General features: G+C 42.3%; 1 protein-coding gene across 1 annotated transcript in view; it reads right to left on the reverse strand.

Moving 5' to 3' along the window:
- Positions 1–198: 198 nt before the first annotated feature.
- The window catches only part of nid2a (nidogen 2a (osteonidogen)), a 66,505-nt gene continuing 40,718 nt past the window's right edge, over positions 199–25,985 (reverse strand). The window contains exons 16-34 of the mRNA XM_085449362.1: positions 24,744–24,872; positions 23,100–23,225; positions 22,568–22,701; positions 22,370–22,475; positions 21,869–22,002; positions 21,608–21,713; positions 21,382–21,515; positions 20,969–21,074; positions 12,592–12,725; positions 12,175–12,280; positions 9,477–9,606; positions 9,272–9,372; positions 8,994–9,166; positions 8,134–8,263; positions 7,847–8,018; positions 4,856–5,013; positions 4,496–4,619; positions 4,275–4,387; positions 199–2,421 (exon numbers count right to left, since the gene is read on the reverse strand). Of these exons, the coding sequence (XP_085305488.1) occupies positions 2,411–2,421; positions 4,275–4,387; positions 4,496–4,619; positions 4,856–5,013; positions 7,847–8,018; positions 8,134–8,263; positions 8,994–9,166; positions 9,272–9,372; positions 9,477–9,606; positions 12,175–12,280; positions 12,592–12,725; positions 20,969–21,074; positions 21,382–21,515; positions 21,608–21,713; positions 21,869–22,002; positions 22,370–22,475; positions 22,568–22,701; positions 23,100–23,225; positions 24,744–24,872 (2,327 nt within the window). The 3' untranslated portion in view covers positions 199–2,410. The remainder of the gene's footprint in view (positions 2,422–4,274; positions 4,388–4,495; positions 4,620–4,855; positions 5,014–7,846; positions 8,019–8,133; positions 8,264–8,993; positions 9,167–9,271; positions 9,373–9,476; positions 9,607–12,174; positions 12,281–12,591; positions 12,726–20,968; positions 21,075–21,381; positions 21,516–21,607; positions 21,714–21,868; positions 22,003–22,369; positions 22,476–22,567; positions 22,702–23,099; positions 23,226–24,743; positions 24,873–25,985) is intronic.

Below are 25,985 nucleotides of genomic sequence, written 5' to 3' on the forward strand. Positions count from 1 at the left end.
GGTTCTGAAACTGCATCTTTTCTTCTGCAATATTCAAACTGACTGTTATATTTGTTTCTGGTGTTTCTGATGAAATATTCTTTGCAGATGGACAGAAATTTTTATTTTCAGGTGGGAGGGGAAAATATATAAATCCAGCTGCACACAGTTTGACTCCTGCACTTCTGTGGTGAATCAGACAAATGTTCAAAAAGCATCTCCCGTAACAAGTCACATTTTATTTTATAAATATCACACCTTATGAAAAAATTTAAAAGTAGAAGAAGAAAAAGTATTTGCTAAAAAAAATGTCATTTGTGTAAAATACAATTAGTAGTGCAGCTATATATAGTAGGGCTAATTGGATGGGGGAGGCTGGAGAAACATACTCCGATTATAGTAATCGGATTACAAAAACTGGTAAGCATACAACAGTATCAGTGACAAGGGTTACAACTATCATGATTCCTTGGCAGGTATCGATACATTTGGGGAAAAAGATGTTCTTACATTTTACTTTGCTGAAATAAAAGAATCAAGTCATCTTTAATCTTTAGTGTTAGGTGCTGTATTTTATCCCTGCTTCCACTCGTTCAGTGATGGTAAACCAGTCTTCTTCTGACTGTGGCTTTATGTTTAAGCATATACTGTATATAAAAGAAGAAAGTAGCCACTGTGACTTTACCCACTGAGGCTATGTCCCCATGTACCTGGGTATTTTTGAAAACGCAGATTTTTCTATGCGTTTGCACCTTTCGTCCACACGTAAACGACATTTCCGGTCACTAAAACAGAGATTTTTAAAAACTCAGTTTTTGCATTTACGTGTGGACGAGGAAAACTGAGAAAACGCAGCGTCAAAGGTGTGCGCCTTTTTTGACGTCACACTGTGCGCCACGTTATTGTTTCGGTGAAATAAATTTCTACAATGGTGGACTTAGACAAAATACTGTTACTGTTAATTTTACTGTTTAAATGCTTACATATATACACACAGTTTATGTCCCGCCACACATAGGACTAGTTCTGCTTCTATGCGCCATCTTTGTTTACCCTTTCCCACCCAGGCTTCTAGGCTTCTGATTGACCAATATTTCTACACGGTTAGGAATATATCGCCACCTATTGTTTTGGCATGTTCCTAGCAGCGTTGTCCTTCGTTTTTGCGTTTACGCGTGGACAGGATTTTAAAAAAAACAAAAACGGAAACGGAAAATCTCAGTTTTCAAAAATACCCGTGTACGTGTGGGCGTAGCCTGAGTGAAATGCCAAGGTGTAAGACAGCATGGCATAGATCTCACTGAGAAACTAGGACTTTGCACGCTGAGAGTTTAATGTCTCAGAGCTCTTATTCTCTTAACTGTTATTTCTTACAGACGGTTTACAAGACAGTCCAGAATGAAAGGGGCTCGGTGGAGCAGTAGCCAGACAATGTCTCCTAATAACAGTCACCAACAACCAACTTCTAAAGTGTACCTAAAGTCTAACATCAATCAAGCATTTTCTGATGTAAATCTTTAACAGACATTAGCATAATGCTAGCATTTTATGGGCAGAACTAGCTTCAGTGTAACAAAGACATAAGTGTTGTTTTATTACAATTTGGACACATTATCAAACCACATAAAGTGCTGCGACACGAAGTGCGCAAAAGTCGCCAAAATCTGCTAACTCAGTTACCGCTGAGTTTCGAACCTGCTCTGTCATTAACATCAGCACAAAAAGCTGTGTGCTAGGAACTTCATGGCATGGGTTTCCATGGTTGAGCAACTCCTTTAAGTGTAATGTGTGGCAAGGACTTTTGTCCATATATCCAGTTTTTTCTTAGTCTGTGTATTTAGCTCACAGATGTGAGTGCAGTATTATTCCCAAAAAGTATTCCCCAAAAAGCCAGACTGCACCTTTAATGTGCAGTTGTTCTTGTTGTTAACCAGAGACCACTATGAGTGCATCTGTAACTTCTCAACTTAATGGCCAATGTTATTTGTTGATATATTAAAAAAAACCCCAACAGCTTGATGTTAGTTTTCCCAAAAGGAAAAGCTTCAAATTATTCTTCTTTGGCTTTAAAGTACAATTAAACCCCCAAAAACTACAACCATGCATTTTAACATCGGATTTCATTGTTCTGCACCTTTATTCAACAGAAAAACAAAAATCTCAAGCAATACAAAAATACAGTAGAAAAAAACTAAAAATGAGGTATAAAACAAATTTACAAATCATTTACTTTGGGTTACATTAAGGTGAGATACTGGGGTTGAAGTGGGTGTAAATTTGCTCTGATTGCTGATCTGGCTGTCGTAAGCCATCTTTGCTCCCTGCTGAGTGTCCTTCTTCCAGAGGGACACCAGAGGGCCTGGACCTGCCTTATGTCCATGAATCGCCTCAGAACTTTAGCACCAAAGCACACTGCGGGTGCAGGCTGTCGTTAGTGGCTCCCTGTGACACACACACACAAAGATAAAAGCTCATCACTTTGAATCATCATCCCATAGTGGAAGTACTTTAAGGATAAGTTAAAATGAGAGGTTAAAGGTTTCATTTTCTGTGTGAATCCAAATGTGACAGGATGAAAACTTGGGCGCTGCAGTGCTCTAATGACAGAACAAACAGTCGTGCACTTTGTAACTGGAAGCGACTGAGAATTATCTCTGTAAAGAATGTGTGTATATTTATGTATTGCACAATAAGAGCTTTTAAGCCTCTCGCAAGCTCCTCCCAAAACTTCAGGATCTGTGTTTTAGACCTGTCATCATGGCAACAATTACACCACACATCGTCATCTTTAAAGCTAGCGACTATAATCTAGTCTGACTGTTGAAGGATGTGACTTTTACAGCAACACACACCAGTGATAGTGTTCCTTCCGACTGTTTTCAAAGGCAGATGCATTGTGACGAGATTATGTACTCTGCAGATGTGTGTAGCTTTAATGGTGACATTTGCCAAAGTGCTACTTTAGGGATTATCCTGTGTACTTTGTACTTTAACGTGAGGCTTTGAAAGGACTCGAAGCCATCTGCAGACAACACATCAAACATGATGCGTGCAAAAAAACAGGTAGAGGGTCGCACACAGCTGTGTAATCTTTGTTCTTTGGTCTCTCACACACGCAGGTCACAAATAGAGGGTCACAGACAGCTGTGCAATCTTTGTTCCTGTCTATTTCATGGGTGTATGTGAAGTCACCCCTCAGACACATATACCGGTATCTGCAGAGTGGTAGGTGTTAGCCAGCTGTGTGATGATCAAACACGAGCTGTGATTACTTCCAACAACAAAGACTGCCCAAAGAAACCAGTTTGATTAACCTTTATCAGTAACATGGATTTCTGAAAAAATTAAAACGTACAGCTCTGCTATCACTTCCAACATAAATGATGGCAGGAAACTAAACAGTAGTGACGTTTGTAGGGTCACAGAAGTTGGACTAGCTGGTATATAATGAAGTGCTGCGTGGTGGCTAGCTACACAGCTATGGTTAGCATAACATAGCAAACACAGTGAAGCTGGAGGATGAACGCTAACTTTTTTTCCACTTGAGAAAAGTTAACATGAGGGTTCCTGATGGTTAGGGACAAATGCAATCCCATGGCAGGATCCTGTAAATGGACCAAACTTCAGTCAGGAGAACAACTGAGATAATCCATCCACAATACGAGGTTAGTTATTAATATACTGCTGCATGGGCTGGGCTGTAGTTACATCGTAAGGTTTTAAAAACTGAGCACAGTAGCTGCATGTCCTGGTTAGAGAGAACAATAATGGGTGATAACGATTCTTAAGGATAGCAACAGATGGCAGAAAGATACCCTACTCAGAAATGTTTCTGATGAACTGAGAGAAATGTAAATCTCACACAAGTAACACCATTCATTTCAGAGGAACTGTAATCAGTGGATATGCAGCCTGCACAACATGTTGCTGAAGGCATCTAGTTTCATTTCATTCATACTGTCAAATGTCATGTTTTTCAAAGGATCTGTGAGATTATAGGAAAGTGCAGTGCAGGAAAAGCAAAGTTGGTACACAAACTAATGAGTTCACTGTCTGCAACTCCTTTAAGTTAGAGTGTGTGCATAATACAGTTAGTTTTCCTTCAGTTTAGCCCTGTGACAGACTGGCAGCCTATCCAGGGTATATCCGGCGTTTCACCCAATGACAGCTGGGATAGGCTCCAGCTCTGCCCCCTGCCATAACTCTTAACTGGACAAGTGGTTAAGAAAATGGATGGATGGGTGGATGTTCCTTCAAACTTGAAAGACGGACTCTGATTACACAATATATCTCACCTGGTAGGCAGTGGGTCGTTGCTACGGTGATGCCATACAAATGAGAGCGCTGCTCAGGCAAGTACTCATCAGTGAACAGACTTCTGTGTTTGTTCACTGCAATCACACCATCCCTGTGAGTAACAGGTTAGAGAGGAATGATATCAGCGATATACACATATCAACTTATTGAACTGTAACCACCACTGTGATCTGAGTAGAAGGAGATGAATGAAGACTACCTCCGCCAGTCAGTGTAATAGAAGTGGTTCCTGTAGTAGACCATGCTGAATGGGTAGTTGAGGTTGGCGTGGATTACTCTTCGACCTGAACCATCTGAGGATATACACTCTAGACGCTTTGTACCTGACAGACACAGGAAGACAGCATGGCTCATTACAACATCAAGAAAATATAGGTTAGGTAAATTCTAGAGTATTAACTTTTAACTGAAGAGTTTTCAACTATCTCAATAAGCAAGATATGACAGTATATAGTCTGAGAGGCAGCTGTACACTGTTTACAGATGTCTTAAAACCCTGGGACAATAAATAAGGGACCAATTCACATGAATGCAGCATCAGCATAGAGGCCATGTTTACCTGCGTCAGCCCAGCAGATCTGTTCAGTAGCAGAGTCATATGTTAGAGCATTTGGCAAACCAATCCCATCAGACACTATCACCTGGCGGTTTTGACCATCCACTGATGAGCTCTCGATCTTAGGGGCCTCTCTGTTCCAGTCTGTCCAATACAGAGTACTGCAGGGAGACACAGGAGGGGAAAACTTATTACTCTTACTCTGATTGTTCCTTTACTCTTTTCTCCATAAAGACAACATTTGATAACCTCCCCCGAAACCATGATGGTGATTTTTTTACACCTCAGAATATATTAATAAAGATGTGATTTGACGACCGTTAGAATAGTGTCCAGGTTTTTCCAACAGGTAGCTGCATATGCAGAAACCATCCTCATTAATATCTGATGCAAACCCAGTCATTTCCTTCTTAAGCAGGCCTGGAATATGACAGAAACTACTCTGTTGAGAAAAGAAATTCAAGCATTTCTTCTAGTGAGCTTTCAGGGACTAAAAGAGTTAAAAGGGACCTACTTGTGGGAGTCAAGCAAAACTACTCTAGAGTCCAACATTAAAAATATGGAGCTGGACATGAGCAGAATGAACCCCTTTCCACACCCTTCCATCTGGATTGTTGACTACAGTCATTTTGCATTGATTTGAGGTCAAGGTCAGGCTTATCTTTTTAGTTTCTGGTCATGCTTTATCTGTGTACATAGAGAACGTGGACCACACTGCCTCACACATGCAGGCATATTTATCAGTGTTTTCATATTTCCTGTTTAATGAAGATTTAAATACTATTTTAAACAGTGCACTGTGTGTGGGCTGCTTACGTGCTGGCAGTCCTCTGGGAACTACAGGTAATACACACCACATGAACGTTCAGCTTATACACACACACACACTTATGAATTTGGTGAAGGTGCAGGGCAGCAGATGTCTGACACATTCACACGTGTATATGCTTTTATAAAGCCTTTGCGTGTCATTTTGGTGTGTCTGCTTCGCTGAGTGTCGTGGTTAGAGATGAGAATATTCAGCGACCCTCCCCAATTCGGTCTATTCGCCTGTTATTGGTTAGGGTTAACTGCATGTGTTCACTTTACAGCCTAAGAAACCACAGAGGACATGCTTAATCATAAGTGCATAAGTGTGCCCGTATGGAACAGTAATTACTTTTCAAACCTGAGTTTTTGTCAGAACACACACACCCCATATATTTACCCCTAAGTCAGAAACTAAGCTGTAAAATCAATAATGTCAAGCAAACGTTTCAGGTTTTATGACCAGGGTTATTGCTGCTGTGTTTAATCATTTGTAACAACCACATTAACTAACACACACACACACACAAACATGCACGCGCATAACTGTTGATTATGTGATTAGTTGCTGTGATGAAGAGCAGATGTTATTCCTGGCGAGTTGGCCAATCAAGGCCTCTTGCTTTCATCCTATGAGCGTGTGTGTCCAGGATTAATGGCATCAGTAAATTCAGGACAGTCTTCTTGGCTCAGTTTGCTGCGACACACACAGCACTAAAAGTCACTTGTGATAGAATTAGCAAACATGTGTTACTAAAGACAGACTCCACCTAAAAATCCCCATTGCCATTATTTTTCTATGAGTGCCAGTCTCATAATGATGAAGTCATGTTTTGGTCACAGTCTAAATCTTAGAATCCAGACTCAACAACCCCCCTTACTGCCAAATAGCCTTAAAACAGAGTTTGCACTGTACTAATGAATTAGGTACAGGCCTCATTGAGTCATAGCTTGTTAAAGAACTAGTGTTTAATTTTCATTCTCGTAGTAACAGACTGAAAACCATCTGTGCCCTCTTCTTCCATAAAATCTCTGTGGATACAGTGAAGGCTATCTCAGCAGAGCACCTCCAGGTTGTTGCAAGACAGTGTGTGGGCTCTTGTTTGTTTCTTGTTCCATGTCTGCAAATCCAGATTATGTTAACATACTTTTCTTCATTTCTAAGTAGAGCTTTTATGCCTTTCTGTATTTTTTTCCATATACATATGTTGTGATGTTGTTGAGGCTTCAGACTGCTCTAAACACTCAGCCAAGGCTATCCTTATTTGTATGGGAGAACTGAGTGGTAACCCTGCAAACATTTCAATGTTCAGTACATTTTATCCTATCTAGTCTGAAAAATACTTTCAAAATGAAAGCTGTGCAGACACTGAGATGTAAGTTTGCCATCAACTCGCTGTACTTCTTGAACATCACCTGCATGCCTCTGTTTGACTGCTCAACAATGGTATTCTGTGTTCAAGGCAGACTTCATATTATCCCTTCTTACAATTCTTCTAATTCTTCAAACTATGACAAAATAATTTAAGCAAAATATTCTTGATAGTGACATCGAAAAGCCCTAACCTTTTTTGTCATAATTCTGCAGCCAGTTTCAACCCGACAGATTAGATTGCATACGCATATCTCTTACCCAAGCTATGGCTAGCAATCTGTATCCATGAACATATGGTGGATGTTTTTTTTTTAAAATATATATCTTAAGAACAATTGGCTGCTTTTATTAGCAGGTGTGCTGACAGCAGATGTAGCTAGTAGCTGTTTGCTAGGTCCCTACTATTGGAATTATCTAACAACTTGCTATGTGGCACAGACTATCAAGAACTCTGTCAGCATTAGCTGACAACTCAACATTCAGTCATCTCATCCAAATGTGATTACGTCAGGGTCTTAAAAAAAACAACATAAGCACAGCCAAATTGCTAATGTTGAAGCTTTCGTATGGGGAATCCAGAACCCCGCGGAAGACGTCACTGTGACTCCATCTGTTCAAATCTGCTCTTTGTGAGAGGCAGTGGGCTTAAGGGAAGGAGAGCAGGAGTTAGAGGAAGAGACGGGTTGCTTCAGACAGTGCATCACATTGACGTCAACAGCAAGAAGGACAGTTTTTTTCAAATAACACTACGGATCTGGAAATTGGCATTTTGAAATTAGTGAAAGCAAAGAAAGATGAACAAATGGTTTTACCCGGTGGAAGAAACCACTATGATTGCACGGGGGTTCACCAAGTCTGTGTCAAACAGGGTCCTCCTCCCACTGCCGTCCAAGTTGGCTCTTTCAATCACATCAGGAGTAGAGTCAACCCAGAACATCAGCCGGCGTTTGACATCCACTGCCAAACCTTCTGGACTGACGAGATCTGCAGAAGCGAGAAGAACAGAGATCCAGACATCATAGAGGAGATATTGAAATCATTTAAGGCATTCCACAACAATCATTACAGGAACAAGCACCACACAACTGTGAAAGCTTACTTGTGTTAATGAGAACCTCAGGCTCAGCACCAGACACCATTGAAGCTCTGTTGATTGATCTCGCAGACAAATCTGTCCAATAGACTTGGTTTTCCTTGCAGTCATAGGCTATACCAACAACTATGGAACCCTGGAGACGCACACATAAATACAAGCTTCACAAGTGTTGACATACATCAGTTCACACAAGTGTACCTCAAAGATGAGAACTCACCTCCAACATTTTGGTCATGGTGTGAACCAACAACAAAACTCAAAGTTAGTTATAGATACTATGAACTATATGCTTTTCTTCTATTGTGGTCTCTCTTTCCCATCACCAAATTGGTCGAGACAGATAGCTGCCTCTCCCTAAGCCTGATCCTGCAAGAGGTCTCTTCCTGTTATAAAAGGAAGTTCTTCCTCCCCGCTGTCACCAAGTGCTTGCTTATTGGGGACTGCCTATTCCCTGGGGTTCTTTCTCTAATATTTTAGGTAGTTTTTCCTAAAGTATAAAGTGCCCTGAGAGGACTAGAAATAACTAAACAAAATAACTAAAACACCATATTTATATATCTGACAAATTTAAAACTTTCTACCCAAATATGTAATACTTTATATTTATATACATAATATTTATTATACTAGTCAGATATTTTCTATAATCAAGGTGCCGGGTATTTACAATGACATACAATTTGAAATACACGATGTGAAGTCAGTTTTTACTTATAATTCTAAGACATAATTCTGCTTAAGACATAATGCTGACAGTTTTTTTTCTTTCTTTCTTTTAAGTAGCAAACAAATTTATTACAAAAATTAACAAAGATTAAAAAAATAATTTTATAGAGTATGTGATCTACCCATTAATTTCTTACATGTAGAGCCAATAGTGTTTTGGATCGGCTTTCGTCTAGTCTGGTCCCGTTGAGAGGCAGCGCTCCTATTTTCTGGCCCTGAGCGTACAGCAGTGTGATGCCAGTGTTTATGGGAGGGGTGACATCTGGACGGGATGTTGGACGCACCGTAGGCGGTGGCACTGACGAGATGCCTGGGATGTAATTGGATGGATAAAAATGTTTGAGTCACAATTAGTGAAAGACAAAACTTATATAATACAGTACAATGACATATATCTTTGACGATTATTGCTTACATGCAGGTTTGACAGCATCATCTGATTTGGTTCCGGGAACCATGCGTCCATTCTGGTCCACACACCAACAGTAGTTGGTCTCCCCGTAACACTGGACTGGACTGGGATGGTGCAGGCAAACGGAAAAATCAGAAGACTTTTAAACAGCAATGCAATTATTTTTTCCTTGAGAACTTCCTTTGATGACTGCATATCTGCTGCTTACCTGAACTCTCCATCTGGCTCACACTGAGGTACATACTGCTGTGGGCCAGGTTTCCCACCATAGTGCTCAATCAAACTGGCTCTCCATCGCTCACACATGCTCTCAGGGCGTTCTGTTGGAGTCACTGCAACTAAGGGGAAGCCAAAAACCCCAAAACAACCCATCAGTACTTCCATTCATAAAGCTAAAGATAAATTACAAGTCAGATGATATTCTTCTGTAGTTCATCATTATTTATTCAATTGTATTCTCAGGATGTTCCCTACTTTGCTGAGTTTATACTACAGTGTTAGTTGGAAGCTAATGGTGAGGGGATGCTTCGTGTTTAAAGAGGCACACATATACACACATCGTACTTTTGTCAGAAATGTTTACCGCGTTCAAATCCCTTTAATGACTCGCTTTATTGGAGAGCATTAAAACTAAACCTCAGAGCATTTCTGGCTTCTACTTGTGTTTACGCTAGCCTCGCTCTCTCAGTGTCAATTTTGAATGTGAGACTTTGCTGTTTGTAGACTGAGAAGGAGAGGAGGACACAATTTGAAAGGGAACAGTTCTCTATTGCGAGATAAAGACAAACCAAAATATTAATGCAGTTAGCTTTTCCAGAAGTGTTTATTATAGTGGCAGTTAGCATGTTGCAATTTAGTCTTCTGGATCACTTGGTTTTGCTTCTATTTAATGTTCAGACTACCCACTAAATATGGTGGTTTGGAAAAGAGCAACAACTGGATGATCCATCAGTTCCATCTGCAGACTGGCAAACTACAGTGGGGCAAAAAAGTATTTAGTCAGCCACCGATTGTGCAAGTTCCCCCACCTAAAATGATGACAGAGGTCAGTAATTTGCACCAGAGGTACACTTCAACTGTGAGAGACAGAATGTGAAAAAAAAATCCATGAATTCACATGGTAGGATTTGTAAAGAATTTATTCGTAAATCAGGGTGGAAAATAAGTATTTGGTCACCTCAAACAAGGAAAATCTCTGGCTCTCACAGACCTGTAACGTCTTTTGTAAGAAGCTTTTCTGTCCCCCACACGTTACCTGTATGAATGGCACCTGTTTGAACTCATCATCTGTATAAAAGACACCTGTCCACAGCCTCAAACAGTCAGACTCCAAACTCCGCCATGGCCAAGACCAAAGAGCTTTCGAAGGATACCAGGAAAAGTATTGTAGACCTGCACCAGACTGGGAAGAGTGAATCTACAATAGGCAAGCAGCTTGGTGTGAAAAAATCAACTGTGGGAGCAATCATCAGAAAATGGAAGACATACAAGACCACTGATAATCTCCCTCGATCTGGGGCTCCACGCAAGATCTCATCCCGTGGGGTCAAAATGATCATGAGAACGGTGAGCAAAGATCCCAGAACCACACGGGGGGACCTGGTGAATGACCTGCAGAGAGCTGGGACCAAAGTAACAAAGGTCACCATCAGTAACACACTACAACGGCAGGGAATCAAATCCCGCAGTGCCAGACGTGTTCCGCTGCTGAAGCCAGTGCATGTCCAGGCCCGTCTGAAGTTTGCCAGAGAGCACATGGATGATACAGCAGAGGATTGGGAGAATGTCATGTGGTCAGATGAAACCAAAGTAGAACTTTTTGGTATAAACTCAACTCGTCGTGTTTGGAGGAAGAAGAATACTGAGTTGCATCCCAAGAACACCATACCTACTGTGAAGCATGGGGGTGGAAACATCATGCTATGGGGCTGTTTTTCTGCCAAGGGGACAGGACGACTGATCTGTGTTAAGGACAGAATGAATGGGGCCATGTATCGTGAGATTTTGAGCCAAAACCTCCTTCCATCAGTGAGAACTTTGAAGATGAAACGAGGCTGGGTCTTCCAACATGACAATGATCCAAAACACACCACCCGGGCAACAAAGGAGTGGCTCCGTAAGAAGCATTTGAAAGTCCTGGAGTGGCCTAGCCAGTCTCCAGACCTCAACCCCATAGAAAATCTGTGGCGGGAGTTGAAAGTCCGTGTTGCTCGGCGACAGCCCCAAAACATCACTGCTCTCGAGAAGATCTGCATGGAGGAATGGGCCAAAATACCAGCTACTGTGTGTGCAAACCTGGTAAAGACCTATAGTAGACGTTTGACCTCTGTTATTGCCAACAAAGGTTATGTTACAAAGTATTGAGTTGTATTTTTGTTATTGACCAAATACTTATTTTCCACCCTGATTTACGAATAAATTCTTTACAAATCCTACCATGTGGATTCATGGATTTTTTTTTCACATTCTGTCTCTCACAGTTGAAGTGTACCTCTGGTGCAAATTACTGACCTCTGTCATCATTTTAGGTGGGGGAACTTGCACAATCGGTGGCTGACTAAATACTTTTTTGCCCCACTGTAGGATGGCAATTATTATGAGTTATGTGGGAGCAGATAAAAGCAGATAGAAAAAAAAGTCTACAATTGAATTTGAACAAAAGAAATTTGTCAGTATGACTAAATCAGACAAATTGCCTGTGTGGGTCAGATATCTTCAGATCCTGAACCAAATGTGAGTGAGAAATGTTGTCATTATGAAATAATAAACCTCGTTTGCAGTTCATAGACTATATATTAAAGATGTACTTGTTTTGCAGCTACAACTTAGGCATTTTGTCTGTTGCATTCTTGGTGATTTAAAACTGGTTGTGAGAGGTGAGGGGGCTGGGGGTGAAGAAGTCTCACCTGGTCTGTCACAGTCTACAGGTGCTGCACCAGGTGGAGTCCTGGTTCCTGCTCTCTCCTCTCCTCTACTGTCCACACACCAACAATAACCAGTGGAGCCATGGCACTGAAATAAAGATGAGAAATACATTCCATTTTGGGGAATTCTGACCTTTATTTGATAAACAGTGAAGAGTTTTCAGACATGAAAGAAGGGAGGAACAGTGGTGGAAACCACGCAGCAAAGCTCCCTGAGTGAGAGTCGAACATAGACTGCTGTGTTGAGCTTTTCAGCATAAAGTTGCCTGCTCAACCACGTGAGCTAAACTAACACCAATAAAAAGGGTCTTAAGAAGAACAAAAAGAAATCACTGATAAAAGCCAAAGAAGAAACTGTAGTTATTCACTAAATAAATAAATAAAAAGTCAGAGTTTCACCTGCTGAGGTAGATACTGTCCTTCTGCATCACACTGTGGTTTGTAGACTCCAGTTATGGGATATCCATCAGAACTGGTGGTCTTTACGCTGTCTCTGTGGTGCTCACAGTGAGTTTTAAGATGCTCTGGTTGAACTGAATGAGAAAAAAGAAAAAAGGAAATTGATGCTTTGTTGTGCCAACAGAAAATAAATCTGAATAAAAACAATCTGAATGAAGTACGGGCCACTGGAATACCAACGGCACCCAGAGAGAACAACTGCTCCTGAAAGAAAAGGACTCCACTAAAACTTTAATATTTGTGGACGCTATTATTACTGCGTGTCACCCCTCCCAGGGTATGGGCCTCCAAAGGTACTGTAGATCTCCAGAGATTTCTGTCCTGGGCCATTATTTCTAGTTGGGTCCAGGTGTAGCCAATCTTTTTTGCTTCTGCCTCAAGGTCCTGTCGTCAGGTGTTTCTTGGGCGGCCTCTCTTTCACTTGCCTTGGGGATTCCACCTGAGAGCCTGCCTGGTGATGTTGGTTGGTATTTTGCATAAAGCGTGCCCTGCCAAGCACTAGGGCTGGGCCATATTATACCGTTTCACGGTAATACTGGTATAATGTTAGGCAACGATAAGAATATAAAATATCGCGATAGAATATGGGTAAAACACGCATGCGCAGTGCCTTTGTTTTCATACGCACATGGCCGAAAAAGCATGGCGGCAACGGAGAATGAGAAGGGGGAAAGCGGATCGTTGACTGAAACGGATGAACCAGAATTGGTTTGTAAAAATGGTGCACCTTCAGTGGTGTGGAACTGGTTTGGTGTTTGTCCGTAAGATACCCACCAAAGCACTATTTTTTGTAGAACATGCAAAGCGGGCCGTCGTTATTGCCGTATTTGTCGGACTAAGGTGCTCGTAAATCTGGGAGCAATCTGGGTCCAAAACTCCGTCCGCTTCAGGTCCCAAAGTCAAACGAACACTGCGGCACATTGAGAGTTAAAAACTGTCGAAATTATTTCACCTTTAATAAAATGATCAGCATTGCTGCTTTACCAGGTGTAACAATTAAGTTTAACATCCAGGCATCCATGAAAACAGAATTTATTACATTTAACGGAGTTAGAAGTTAGCAGGAAGTTTGAGGAAGTTAGGTAGCTAGCGAAACTAGCGAGCTAAGCATGATATAGCATGTTCTGACTGAGAGATTTCTGAAAAAATTTAAACGTACAGCTCTGCTATAACTTCCAACATAAATGAAGACAGGAAACTAAACAGCAGCGATGTTTGTAGGGTTACTGAAGTTGGGCTAGCTGGTATATAATGATACGCTACGCTAGCAACACAGCTATGTTAGCATAACATAAACCGTGAAGCTGGAGGATGAATGCTAACACTTTTCCACTCGATAAAAGTTAACGTGAGGGTTCCCGATGGTTAGAGACGAATGCAATCGCATGGCAGGATGCTGTAAACGGACCAAACTTCAGTCAGGAGAACAACTGAGATAATCCATCCACAATACGAGGTTAGTCATTAATATACTGCAACAACATGGGAATAGAGCAGCTGTGATAGAATACAGCATTAACGAATCAATGGTACAGAAGTGGAGGAAGCAAGCAGAATGAGTTGAATAAAGTTTGATTTATTTGACCGCTTTGTTTTGCTTAATGTGCCTTATAAACCCGTGCACCTTATGGTCCGAAGAATACGTATTTGACTTTTTTATTTGGCACACTGCAGTTTAATGTTGCAAAGCACCTCTTTTTAAACCTTTGTGGTGTCCTCGGGATTCCCATATGCTTGTTTGCCATTCACCTAGGGACCATTTGTGATCCGAGGACACCACATTACCTTTAGTGGACATTATACATGGTTATGCTCAGGATATGTCCGCCCATTTCTACTCGAAATGCCCTTTGGTTAAACTTTCAGCAAGGAATTTGCATTTGCACTGTTAAACTTTTATATAGCTTTAATTCACATAAAAAACAGCTGCTTGTTTAAGTGAAAATAAATGGATGGGTTTTTTGCGCTAGTAAAGTTGTGGAATTGTATTTTGTATTTTTGTCTCGCATCAATTATATCATCAGTTATATCATTATCGCAAATTTTCAAGTATATATCGTGATAAATATTTTTGGCCATATCGCCCTGCTCTACTCGGCACCATCTTCTCTGCCTGATTTCTTCCTTAGCAGCGAGTTGACAGGTTATTTCCCGTAGTTTGATGTTACTGATTGTGTCTGGCCAGCGAATGTGGAGAATCCTTCTGAGACAGCTGTTGAGGAATGTCTGGATTTTTCTATTTGAGGTTTTATTTGTCTTCCAGGTTTCAGCCCCTTACAGCAGTACTGACTTCACGTTGGAGTTGAACAGTCGGATCTTGGTAGTCAGGGTCATCTCTCTGGATGCCCAAATGTTTTTGAGCTGGATGAAGGCGGCTCTTGCTTTTCCAATCCTTGTCTTGACATCTGCATCGGTTCCACCTAGTTAAGTAAAAGAGTGTATTTCCTCAGGGGACTTCCACTAAGGATGACTGGGTTGTTACTATTGGAGTTGATCCTAAGGATTTTGGTCTTCTCCTTGTTGATTGATGAGTCCAACCTGTGCTGATGTGGCTGCCAATATGCTGGTCTTTTCTTGGAGCTCCTCAAAGTGTTCAGACCATCTTTTCATCTGTTGCACTAGTTCTGTGATGGCCTTTCCCTCTTTGTCCTTGATGGGTCGTTCTGGCTTGCTGTACTTCCCAGACAATTTCTTGATTATTGCGTAAAGGTGTTTCATGTTACCATTGTATGCTGCCTGTTCTGCTTCAGCTCCCATTCCATCTATATAGACATTCTTGTCTTTCCTAATGCTCTTTGTCACTGCTCTGTGGGCTTCTGCCTATTCTGCTTGGGCCTTGGCTTTGTCTGCCCTAGTCCTGCTGTTGTTTATGTGGTGTATTCATAATTGTCTCTGGTACATTTGTTGTATGGGCAGTATGTGTTCACTGTTTGATTGTGTAATTACGTGTTACGCACTGGCAATGCATGCCGGTAGATGGTAATACAGGAAGTAAAAGAGATGGTCTTACCGCACACAGTGGTCCCGCATACTTATTCAGATTCAGAGTAAGAATCACACATGGTGTCAGAAGTGCTGTGTGACTCGTAAGACTCCATACATCTGCCGAGTGTGAGGAGAAGGGGAAGGTGGAAACAAAATGCCGAATGACGACGTAGACGATCGTCCGAGGGCAGGAGTTAGCACCGCGGCTAGCACTCCCAGCGCTACGTTTAGCATCCAACCACCAGAGCCCTTTGATTTTTCCAAACCACACGAATGGACAAGATGGGTCCGTCGCTTCGAGAGATTCCGTCAGGCAAGTAATCTGTCTGCGAGCTCGGAGGAAAATCAAGTGAACACTCTCATATATTGTATGGGAAACGAAGCGGATGACGTCCTGAGAGGACTAAAGTTAAGTGATGTAGACCAACGGGACTATGCTAAAGTGAGAGATAGCTTCCACAACTTTTTCATTGTCAGGAAAAATGTTGTTTATGAGCGCGCACGTTTTAATATGCGCAAACAAGAGCCGAATGAGACTGTTGATGCATTCGTGACTGCCTTGCATGCATTAGCAGAGCACTGTAACTATGGACCGCTCCACGATGAGCTGATAAGAGACAGAATAGTAGTGGGCTTGGCCGACACGAGGCTGTCTGAGCGCATGCAGATGGAAAAAGACTTGGACTTGGATAAAGCTATAAATATGGCCAGGCAGTCAGAAGAAATCAAAAAGCAACAGTCAGCTTTGAGAAGTGAAACAAATGTAATGCATGTAAATGCGAAAACAGTTGACAGAGTGATACAAAAGCACGACAAAACAAAGTTCAACATGTTCAAAAATAAAACTGTCAAAACACAACAGCAATATAGCAAGAGACAAAGTAACAAATGCTACAAGTGCGGAGGCTCTCCACATCAGAAACCTGAGTGCCCAGCAAATGATGCAAAATGTCATTTATGTGGAAAAAAAGGTCACTACCAGCGAGTCTGCAGACAAAGCAAGACAGTGCAAAGTATTGAGGAGGAAGAGGAGCAAGGTTTCTTCCTAGGCTCAGTTTCCAGTGACGGCCAGGCGTGGACAGCCAACATACAAGTGAAAGATGCAAAAATCACTTTCAAACTGGATACTGGAGCAGATGTGACTGTAATAGCTGACTCGGACTTATCAAAGATTTTTGCTAACGAACACAGACCAGTTCTCCAGCAGCCAGAAAAACCTTTGTTAGGCCCTGGAAAAACACCACTGGACGTTGCAGGTTTTACAAAGCTACAGCTCAACTACGGAGCGAAACAGACAACAGAGAAGGTCTATGTTGTAAGAAACCTGAGCACTCCACTGCTAGGCCTGCCCGCCATTACAGCTCTTGGCCTGCTGGTGCGAGTTGACGCGGTTTCAATGGACACTCTGAAGACTACTTACCCTAAACTTTGCAATGGTCTAGGGAAAGTGCAGCGGGCCTATCACATTAAACTCAAACCGAATGCTGTGCCGTACTCACTCAAAACTCCGCGAAGGCTTCCTCTGCCTCTGATGGGAAGGGTAAAAGAGGAACTCCAACGAATGGAAGAGCTTGGTGTTATTACCCGAGTTGAGGAACCAACGGATTGGTGTGCCGGCATGGTTGTTGTTCCAAAGAAAAACAGCCCTAGGCTAAGACTTTGCATAGACTTTACCGGACTAAATGAGTATGTGTGCAGGGAAAAATATGTGCTGCCATCGGTTGAACAAAGTCTCGGAATGCTCGCAGGAGCCAAAGTGTTTAGCAAACTGGATGCCAACATGGGCTTCTGGCAGATTCCCCTGTCCGATGAGTCTGCCAAACTCACCACCTTCATCACACCCTTTGGGCGGTTCCACTTTAACCGCCTACCGTTTGGGATCAACTCAGCGCCCGAACACTTTCAGCGCATGATGGCGGAGGTCATCGAGGGTCTCGAAGGAGTGGTGTGTCACATTGACGATGTGTTGGTGTGGGGACGTAACCATCAGGAGCACGATTCCCGTCTCCATGCTACACTGCAAAGACTGGAAAAAGCAGGCATAACGCTGAATGTTGAAAAATGCGAGCTCTCCCAGAGCAAGGTTGCTTTCTTGGGTCACATCATAGCGGATACAGGAATCAGTCCTGACCCGAAGAAAACGGAGGCAATTACAGAAATGACAGAGCCAACTAATGTGTCAGAGTTGCGCAGTTTTCTGGGCATGGTGAATCAAGTGGGCAAGTTCATCCCCCATTTAGCTGAAAAAGACAAAGCCCTGCGAGATCTTCTTTCCAAAAAGAACGCATGGTATTGGGGAACTGACCAAGTGAGAGCTTTCAAAACATTACGAGATGCCCTGACCTCACCCCCAGTGCTCGCAATGTATGACCCCAACAGAGACATTAAAGTATCAGCAGATGCTTCATCCTATGGTCTCGGAGGTGTTCTTTTGCAGCTGTGGGAAGAAGGATGGCGACCAGTGGCGTATGCATCGAGGTCCCTTTCTCCTACAGAACAACGATACGCACAAGTGGAAAAAGAGGCACTGGCATCTACATGGGCGTGTGAGCGTTTTCGTGATTTCCTGATTGGTAAACATTTTTGTCTTGAAACGGACCACAAACCTCTCGTTTCCTTACTGGGAGGACAAGCTCTGGATCTCTTGCCACCCAGGATCCAGCGATTCAGAATGAGACTCATGCGTTACTCGTACACTGTGCAGTACGCCCCAGGGAAATCGCTCTGGACAGCAGATACTTTGTCCCGCTCACCTCTGAAAAAACCAATGAACCTGTCAGACAAAGAGCTAATGGAAAGCACAGACATATATGTCGACAGTATTGTAGCAAACATGCCTGTCAGTTCATCATATATGCAAACACTGAAGGAACAACTGAAAAGCGACAGTGTGTGTGCTCGCGTCATGGACATGTGCACCGAAGGCTGGCCAGAACATGCAAAACAAGAGCCTTTACTGCGAAATTACTGGCCTGACCGAGCCACGCTCACTGTTGAAGACGGCCTTTTGTTAAAAGACACACGGCTTGTCATTCCTTCAGCAATGAGAAATGAGGTGCTGGAAAAACTACACGAAGGACATCAAGGTGTTGTAAAATGTAAAGCTCGTGCACGCCAAACAGTGTGGTGGCCCGGGCTGAGTCAACAAATCTCTGAGATGGTGCTCAAGTGCAAAACGTGTATTCAAGAAAGACACAATAACAGTGAGCCACTCATGCCAACAGAATACCCTGCCCGCCCATGGCAGAGAGTGGGCACAGATCTTTTCGAGCTGGGAGGGAAAACTTACCTTCTCGCTGTTGACTATCACTCTAGATTTGTTGAGATTGCTTTGTTAAACAGGACAAAATCAAACGATGTCATTACTCACCTGAAATCTTTCTTTGCCCGTCACGGCATCCCAGAGGTCCTCATGTCTGATAATGGACCACAGTATTCAGGTCAAATCTTTACAGACTTTGCAGCAGCATACGGCTTCAAACACATCACAAGCAGTCCCAAGTTTCCGCAAAGTAATGGAGAAGCAGAACGTGCTGTGCAGACTGTAAAAAAATCTTCTGAAAAAAGCAGCTGATCCTTATCTAGCTCTTCTTGCCTATAGAGCTACACCACTGCAGTCCGGATACAGCCCTGCAGAGCTTTTAATGGGCAGACGTCTGCGAACCACACTGCCGATGCTTCCATCGCAGCTGGAGCCCACACTGCCGGACAACGCACTGCTCGCTCGAAAGGAAAGGGAGAAGAGGATGATGGACATGGCAAACTTCAACAGGCGCCACCGCGCAAAACCTTTATGCAGCCTGTCCCCAGGAGAGCAAGTTTGGGTGACTGATGTCAAAACTACAGGCACTGTTATCCAAAATCACTCTACACCCCGATCATACACAGTGGAGTTACCACAAGGGACTGTGAGGCGTAATCGTGTGCATTTGATTCCTTTAAGTTCACCTGTGCATGAACCTGCTAATGTGCCTGTGTTGCAGAAGCCTCAAACACCCAGTGTGATCCCTGCTACACCTGTTAACACTGATGTGGTCAGAACCAAGTCAGGGAGGCCAATAGTTAAACCTAAAAAGTTAGATCTGTAAGAAAAAAAAAAAAGGTTGTTGTTATGTAACTGTGTTATAAGGGTTTTGTAGAGCACAGTAAAATAAAGCTAAAAAGAGTTGTTAAGAAAAGAAAAGAACAAGAAAACAAAAACAAAAGGTTAAAAATGTAATGCAGATTGTTTGCCAGATGTTCTTGTATGGCTTTGAAAAAGAGAAGTTCTGTCCTGAGAAAAGGAATATTCTGTTTTTGTTTAAAAGGGGAGATGTGGTGTATTCATAATTGTCTCTGGTACATTTGTTGTATGGGCAGTATGTGTTCACTGTTTGATTGTGTAATTACGTGTTACGCACTGGCAATGCATGCCGGTAGATGGTAATACAGGAAGTAAAAGAGATGGTCTTACCGCACACAGTGGTCCCGCGTACTTATTCAGATTCAGAGTAAGAATCACACAGTTTACTGCCACCTTCTTGTGTTTTCTCTCTTCTATCTTGCCCAAGGTCTCAGCTGTGATCCATTCTTTATGATGCTATTTCTTTATTCCGACCACTTCTTCACTGATTGTTCTCAGTGTCTTCTTTATGGTCTGCCAATTGGCCTGTATGCTGCTTTTCTCCTCTCCCTGGTGCAGCTAATTAAGCACCTTGATCTTGCTCTTGAACCGAACTCCTCCCTTTATCTTTACTCGACTGACATCATTCTTCGCTCTACGCCGTGTTGTTTTTGTCCAGTTCTTCTTTAACTTCAGCTGCATGTTGGCTACTACAAGATGGTGGTCAGATGCCACATCTGCTCCTCTTCTCACCCTAACACCCTGGAGAAAACTTCTAAACTTCTTGCTAATGCTGATGTGGTCAGTCTGGTTCTCTGTCACACTGTCCAGTGATACCCAGGTTCTTTTGTGGATCCACTTGTGCGGAAAAATGCTACCTCCGATGACCAGGTTGTTGAATGCACACAAATCAACTAATCTCTGCCCATTATCATTCATCACTCCCAGCCCATGTATCCCTATGATTTGTTCATATCCTGTGTTGTCAAACCCAATCTTGGGTTCACATTAAAATCTCCCATAAGGATAATGATGTCTCTGGTTCGGATTTGAACTCATCTGAGATTTTTATTAGATACACCTGTGGTACCAATCTGAAAATCCCATGTCGCCTTATTCTCGAGTTATTGCAGGGTGACAACAATACCCCACAACTTTTTAGGGCTGAGGGGTAATAAAACCAAACAAATGGAACTGATTACATAAATCTTTGGGGGGGAACAGTCTCACCTGGTCTGTCACAGTCTACAGGTGCTGCACCAGGTGGAGTCCTGGTTCCTGCTCTCTCCTCTCCTCTACTGTCCACACACCAACAATAACCAGTGGAGCCATGGCACTGAAATAAAGATGAGAAATACATTCCATTTTGGGGAATTCTGACCTTTATTTGATAAACAGTGAAGAGTTTTCAGACATGAAAGAAGGGAGGAACAGTGGTGGAAACCACGCAGCAAAGCTCCCTGAGTGAGAGTCGAACATAGACTGCTGTGTTGAGCTTTTCAGCATAAAGTTGCCTGCTCAACCACGTGAGCTAAACTAACACCAATAAAAAGGGTCTTAAGAAGAACAAAAAGAAATCACTGATAAAAGCCAAAGAAGAAACTGTAGTTATTCACTAAATAAATAAAAAGTCAGAGTTTCACCTGCTGAGGTAGATACTGTCCTTCTGCATCACACTGTGGTTTGTAGACTCCAGTTATAGGATATCCATCAGCACTGGTGGTCTTTACGCTGTCTCTGTGGTGCTCACAGTGAGTTTTAGCACGCTCCGGTAGACCTGAAGGCAAAAATAAAAATAATCACATATAAGCTGTGCTGTGTCAACATGAAATCAACCTGCGTAAAACAATCTGAATGAAGAAGTCTCACCTGGTCTGTCACAGTCTACAGGTGCTGCACCAGGTGGAGTCCTGGTTCCTGCTCTCTCCTCTCCTCTACTGTCCACACACCAACAATAGCCAGTGGAGCCATGGCACTGAAATAAAGATGAGAAATACATTCCACTTTGGGGCATTTTGAACTTTATTTGATAAACAGTGAAGAGTTTTCAGACATGAAAGAAGGGAGGAACAGTGGCAGAAGAAACTGTAGTTATTCACTAAATAAATAAATAAAAAGTCACAGTTTCACCTGCTGAGATAGATACTGTCCTTCTGCATCACACTGTGGTACATAGGCTCCAACTATAGGATATCCATCAGCACTGGTGGTCTTTACGCTGTCTCTGTGGTGCTCACAGTGAGTTTTAACATGCTCTGGTTGATCTGAAAGAGAAACAAAGCACATCTAAACCTTCCTGTGTCAACTCCAAATAAACCTGTAAAATACTGGTGGCCGCCAGTACTACCCCTCAGCTTCATAGTAGCTGCACCTGCATGCATCAATGTCAAAATCCTTGTTCACAAATAAGAGTTTTAGAAAACTTGACCTCTGACCTTTAGGTCAAGGTCACTGAGATTTGAACTCATCTGAGATTTTTATTAGATACACCTGTGGTACCAATCTGAAAATCCCATGTCGCCTTATTCTCGAGTTATTGCAGGGTGACAACAATACCCCACAACTTTTTAGGGCTGAGGGGTAATAAAACTAATCTGAATGAAGTACAGGACACTAGAATAAGAGTCTCACCTGGTCTGTCACAGTCTACAGGTGCTGCACCAGGTGGAGTCCTGGTTCCTGCTCTCTCCTCTCCTCTACTGTCCACACACCAACAATAACCAGTGGAGCCATGGCACTGAAATAAAGATGAGAAACACATTATTTAGAAGAACAAAATTAAGTTTTAGATGAAAGCCCAAAGCCAAACTGTACTAATTGGAGTTTCACCTGCTGAGGTAGATACTGTCCTTCTGCATCACACTGTGGTTTGTAGACTCCAGTTATAGGATATCCATCAGCACTGGTGGTCTTTACGCTGTCTCTGTGGTGCTCACAGCGGGTTTTAAGACGCTCCGGTCGATCTGAATGAGAAAAAAACACAAAGACAGAAAATTTAGGAAAAACAACACACAAACCAGAAAAAAGCATAAATTCATGAGTTGCAAGAGACAGTCTGTCAACATCAGAAGTTTCTGACTGGCAAAGACACCTGTTTGGAAAGTCAAGGGTGAACAGTTCAATTCCACCTGAAATCACAAAGCCCCTCTGGGGTTAAGGCACAAAGAGCTTCTAGTGTAAAGCTATGAACCATATCAAAACCCCTTGTCAGCAGGGACATATATTAGCCCTCGACACAACCCCTTCATGGTTAAAATCAGACTGAATTGGAGTCTTTGCCTTTAAACCAAAGGCATCTTTTGCAAAGGCACTGGTTGACTAGATTTAGCCCAGAATACAATATCCATGGAGTGCTACTGACCTTCCTGCTGAGAGCAGTAGAAACCATTCCCAAAAAACCCCAGCTGACACTGACACTGGAAAGATCCCAGTCCATTAATACATCTGGCATTGATGTGACATGGAGAAGAGCTGCACTCATCTATATCTGAAAAAAAGAAAAAAACAGAAGGAGAGAAAGGAGTCAAAAACCACAACTGGACTGGAAACTGCACTACCAATACAACTAAACACTCACACAAAAAATACTACCTGGCTGCTTAATAGATGTTATTTATTTCAGTGGTGATTTATCAGTAGTGTGATTATCTAAATGTAAAGTATTATACTTAGTTTTATTTTTTATTTTTTTGGGGGGGGCTCAAAGAAAGTTCATCAAAAGTTCACACTTTTACGTGAAAGGAGGACATGTATGCGCGCACACATTCACAGACAGACACACAAACACACACACAGCCAGGACCTTGCTCCTCCACACATTCCAAAGCAACAAACACATTGTGCCATTGCTCCATTTGTCTTTCCCTTAACCCCCACCCGCCCTGTTTAATCTCACCCTGTCGTTCTCACATTAGTTCTGTTCTCACATTTCTCATCTATCCTCCCCTCTGCCTGTGTTTTCTAGCTTTTTGCAGCTGTGGATGAAGAAATGTTGTAGCTCTGCTTGGACAAACAAGTGAACCTTTTCCAAATATTCAACTCATTTTGGAACTTGGAGGACAAAATGCTCCGAGAATACTTCTCAGGGGGACAGTTAGTCCAGCTGACAATGGATAAAATGCAACAAAGGCAGAATGGAAGAATGATGTGTTTGCCACAAAAAATATGTGTGCACATATTTGGTTAAAATTTGCATTTGCATCAAAGGTACGGTATGTGAAAGCAGACAGGATGCCACAGCTTAAAAAGTCAGCAGAAACCAGCACATTTCTAAGCAGAGATTGATCAAACTGACACGGTGTTATGGCTTTCAGTTGATTTCTTTGCACACAGGGGATATTCTTAAGTGGGATTTCTGAAATGCTAAACATTCGGTTTAGTTGAAATTAACTGTCTGTTTGCTGAAGCTAATCATCAGCCCTCCACCACCGTCATCATCATCATCAACCGAGGGACTGGATCCTCTCTAGAGAAGCAACTGAATAACACCGAGCGCCACAACACCAGTCACCTGGCTAGCCAGCTGACAAATAGTGAAAATTTTCAAAATAAGAGCTCATAAGAAAGGGTTTTCCAACAATAAATTGATGATAGATGATGCAACACATGTCAGTTCTTATGCAGAACAACTGAAAATGTTCACACTTGTTGCTGATGATGTGATTAAACTGATAGGAGGCAGTTCAGAATGTGCAGGCTGCAAGTGTCGCAAGGAAGTTGATATCAGCCCTTAACGTAAACAATCTGGGAGACAAAAGACGAAGAATTCATGCAAGAGATAGCAAAAGAGGTGGACGAGAAGTAAAAGAACATAGAAAAGAAGCACAACATTTTTGGCTTCTAATGAAATTATTGGATACAGTTCCATTGATTGATGTCAAGTCATTCATGTTTCCCTCAGAGCGACCCGTAATAACTGATGAGATCTACTGACTTTGCAAAAAAATTTCCTCTCACATTTTATACAGATGTTTTGTGCATTTCTTGAAGGAATTTCCAAACTCACCAACACAGGTACGCCCATCGTAGCCAAATTCGTAGCCCCTCTGGCAGTGACAGCGGTGACTCCCAGGCAGGTTCACACACTCAGAATTATCCCCACATGTGCCCAAACCCTCAGCGCACTCATCTATGTCTGCAGAGAGGGAGACAAAGAAATTAGCTTTTCTTTAAATTTACAAGTCTGTAAATCAGGAATTCCTTGTCAACACATGTAAAAGCTGTAATTAGGGCTCATTACTGGTGCTTTTACTGTATAAAAAGAAAAAGCAAGGTTTCATAGGACTCTGTGCAGTCTAGTAGTACACCCTTAACAGCTTCTAAAGAATTAAGAGGGTAAATAACAGGCAGGTGCTTCCCTTGATTAAGCGATCATCACCAAGTTTGAGCACCTCTAGAAAAGCAGGGGTTTTGGCAGTTTGCTGTTCTGACACATCCAGGTGTGTGCTAACACGATGCCACAATCTTCCAAGAAGCAAATGTCTAAGGTCAGTACAACTGACGAGCTACAACTCAGACTCTACAGACCTCAGTTAGCATGTTAAATATTAAAGGTTGGTGGGGGAGTGATGATTCAGGGTTAATTTGCAGGACCTGGGGACTTTGTAGCCATTAAGTCGACCAGGATCTTCTCTGCATACCAAAGTATTCTAGACAAATGTCAGGCCATCTGTCTTACAGCTGAAGCTTGGACATACATTGGCTATGCAAAAGGATAAGGATCTCAAGCGTGCCAACAAATCTAAAACAGAAATGCTGAAAAAGAAAAGAATCAAGGTGTTGCATCAAACCATTCGAAGTCCAGATCTTTACCCGATTAATATGTGTGGAGGGACATTAAGAGAACTGTGCATGAACGAATGCCTGCAAACTTCAATGACCTGAAGTGACACTGCAAAGAATAATGAGCCAAAACTCCTCCACAACAACGTGAAATAATGATAAGTCGTAAAGAAAACAATTACTTCAAGTTATTGCTGCTAAACTGAGAAATGGTGGCGAGTCTTGTGCACATTTTTTTTCCTCACATGAATGTAAAATGCATTGTGTAATACAACATGGAGATCATCTGAGCAGAAAGGCGCACTGAGGCCCATCCGTGAGAATTTAGGATGAGCCTGGGGCTTTCTTTGCTGTCAGCAGCGAAAAAGACCTGCTGCTGGGCTAATGACAGACCACACACCAGCTTGAAGTCCTGAAGGCCCTTTTAACTTGAAAATTAACCTTGAAGAGACGAATGGAGAGGAAG

This window comes from Copadichromis virginalis, linkage group LG23 (genome assembly GCF_057382275.1).
Source record: "Copadichromis virginalis isolate Kocher_CV1m ecotype Utaka linkage group LG23, C_Virginalis_male_GT1.1, whole genome shotgun sequence".
Taxonomy (NCBI): Eukaryota; Metazoa; Chordata; class Actinopteri; order Cichliformes; family Cichlidae; genus Copadichromis; species Copadichromis virginalis.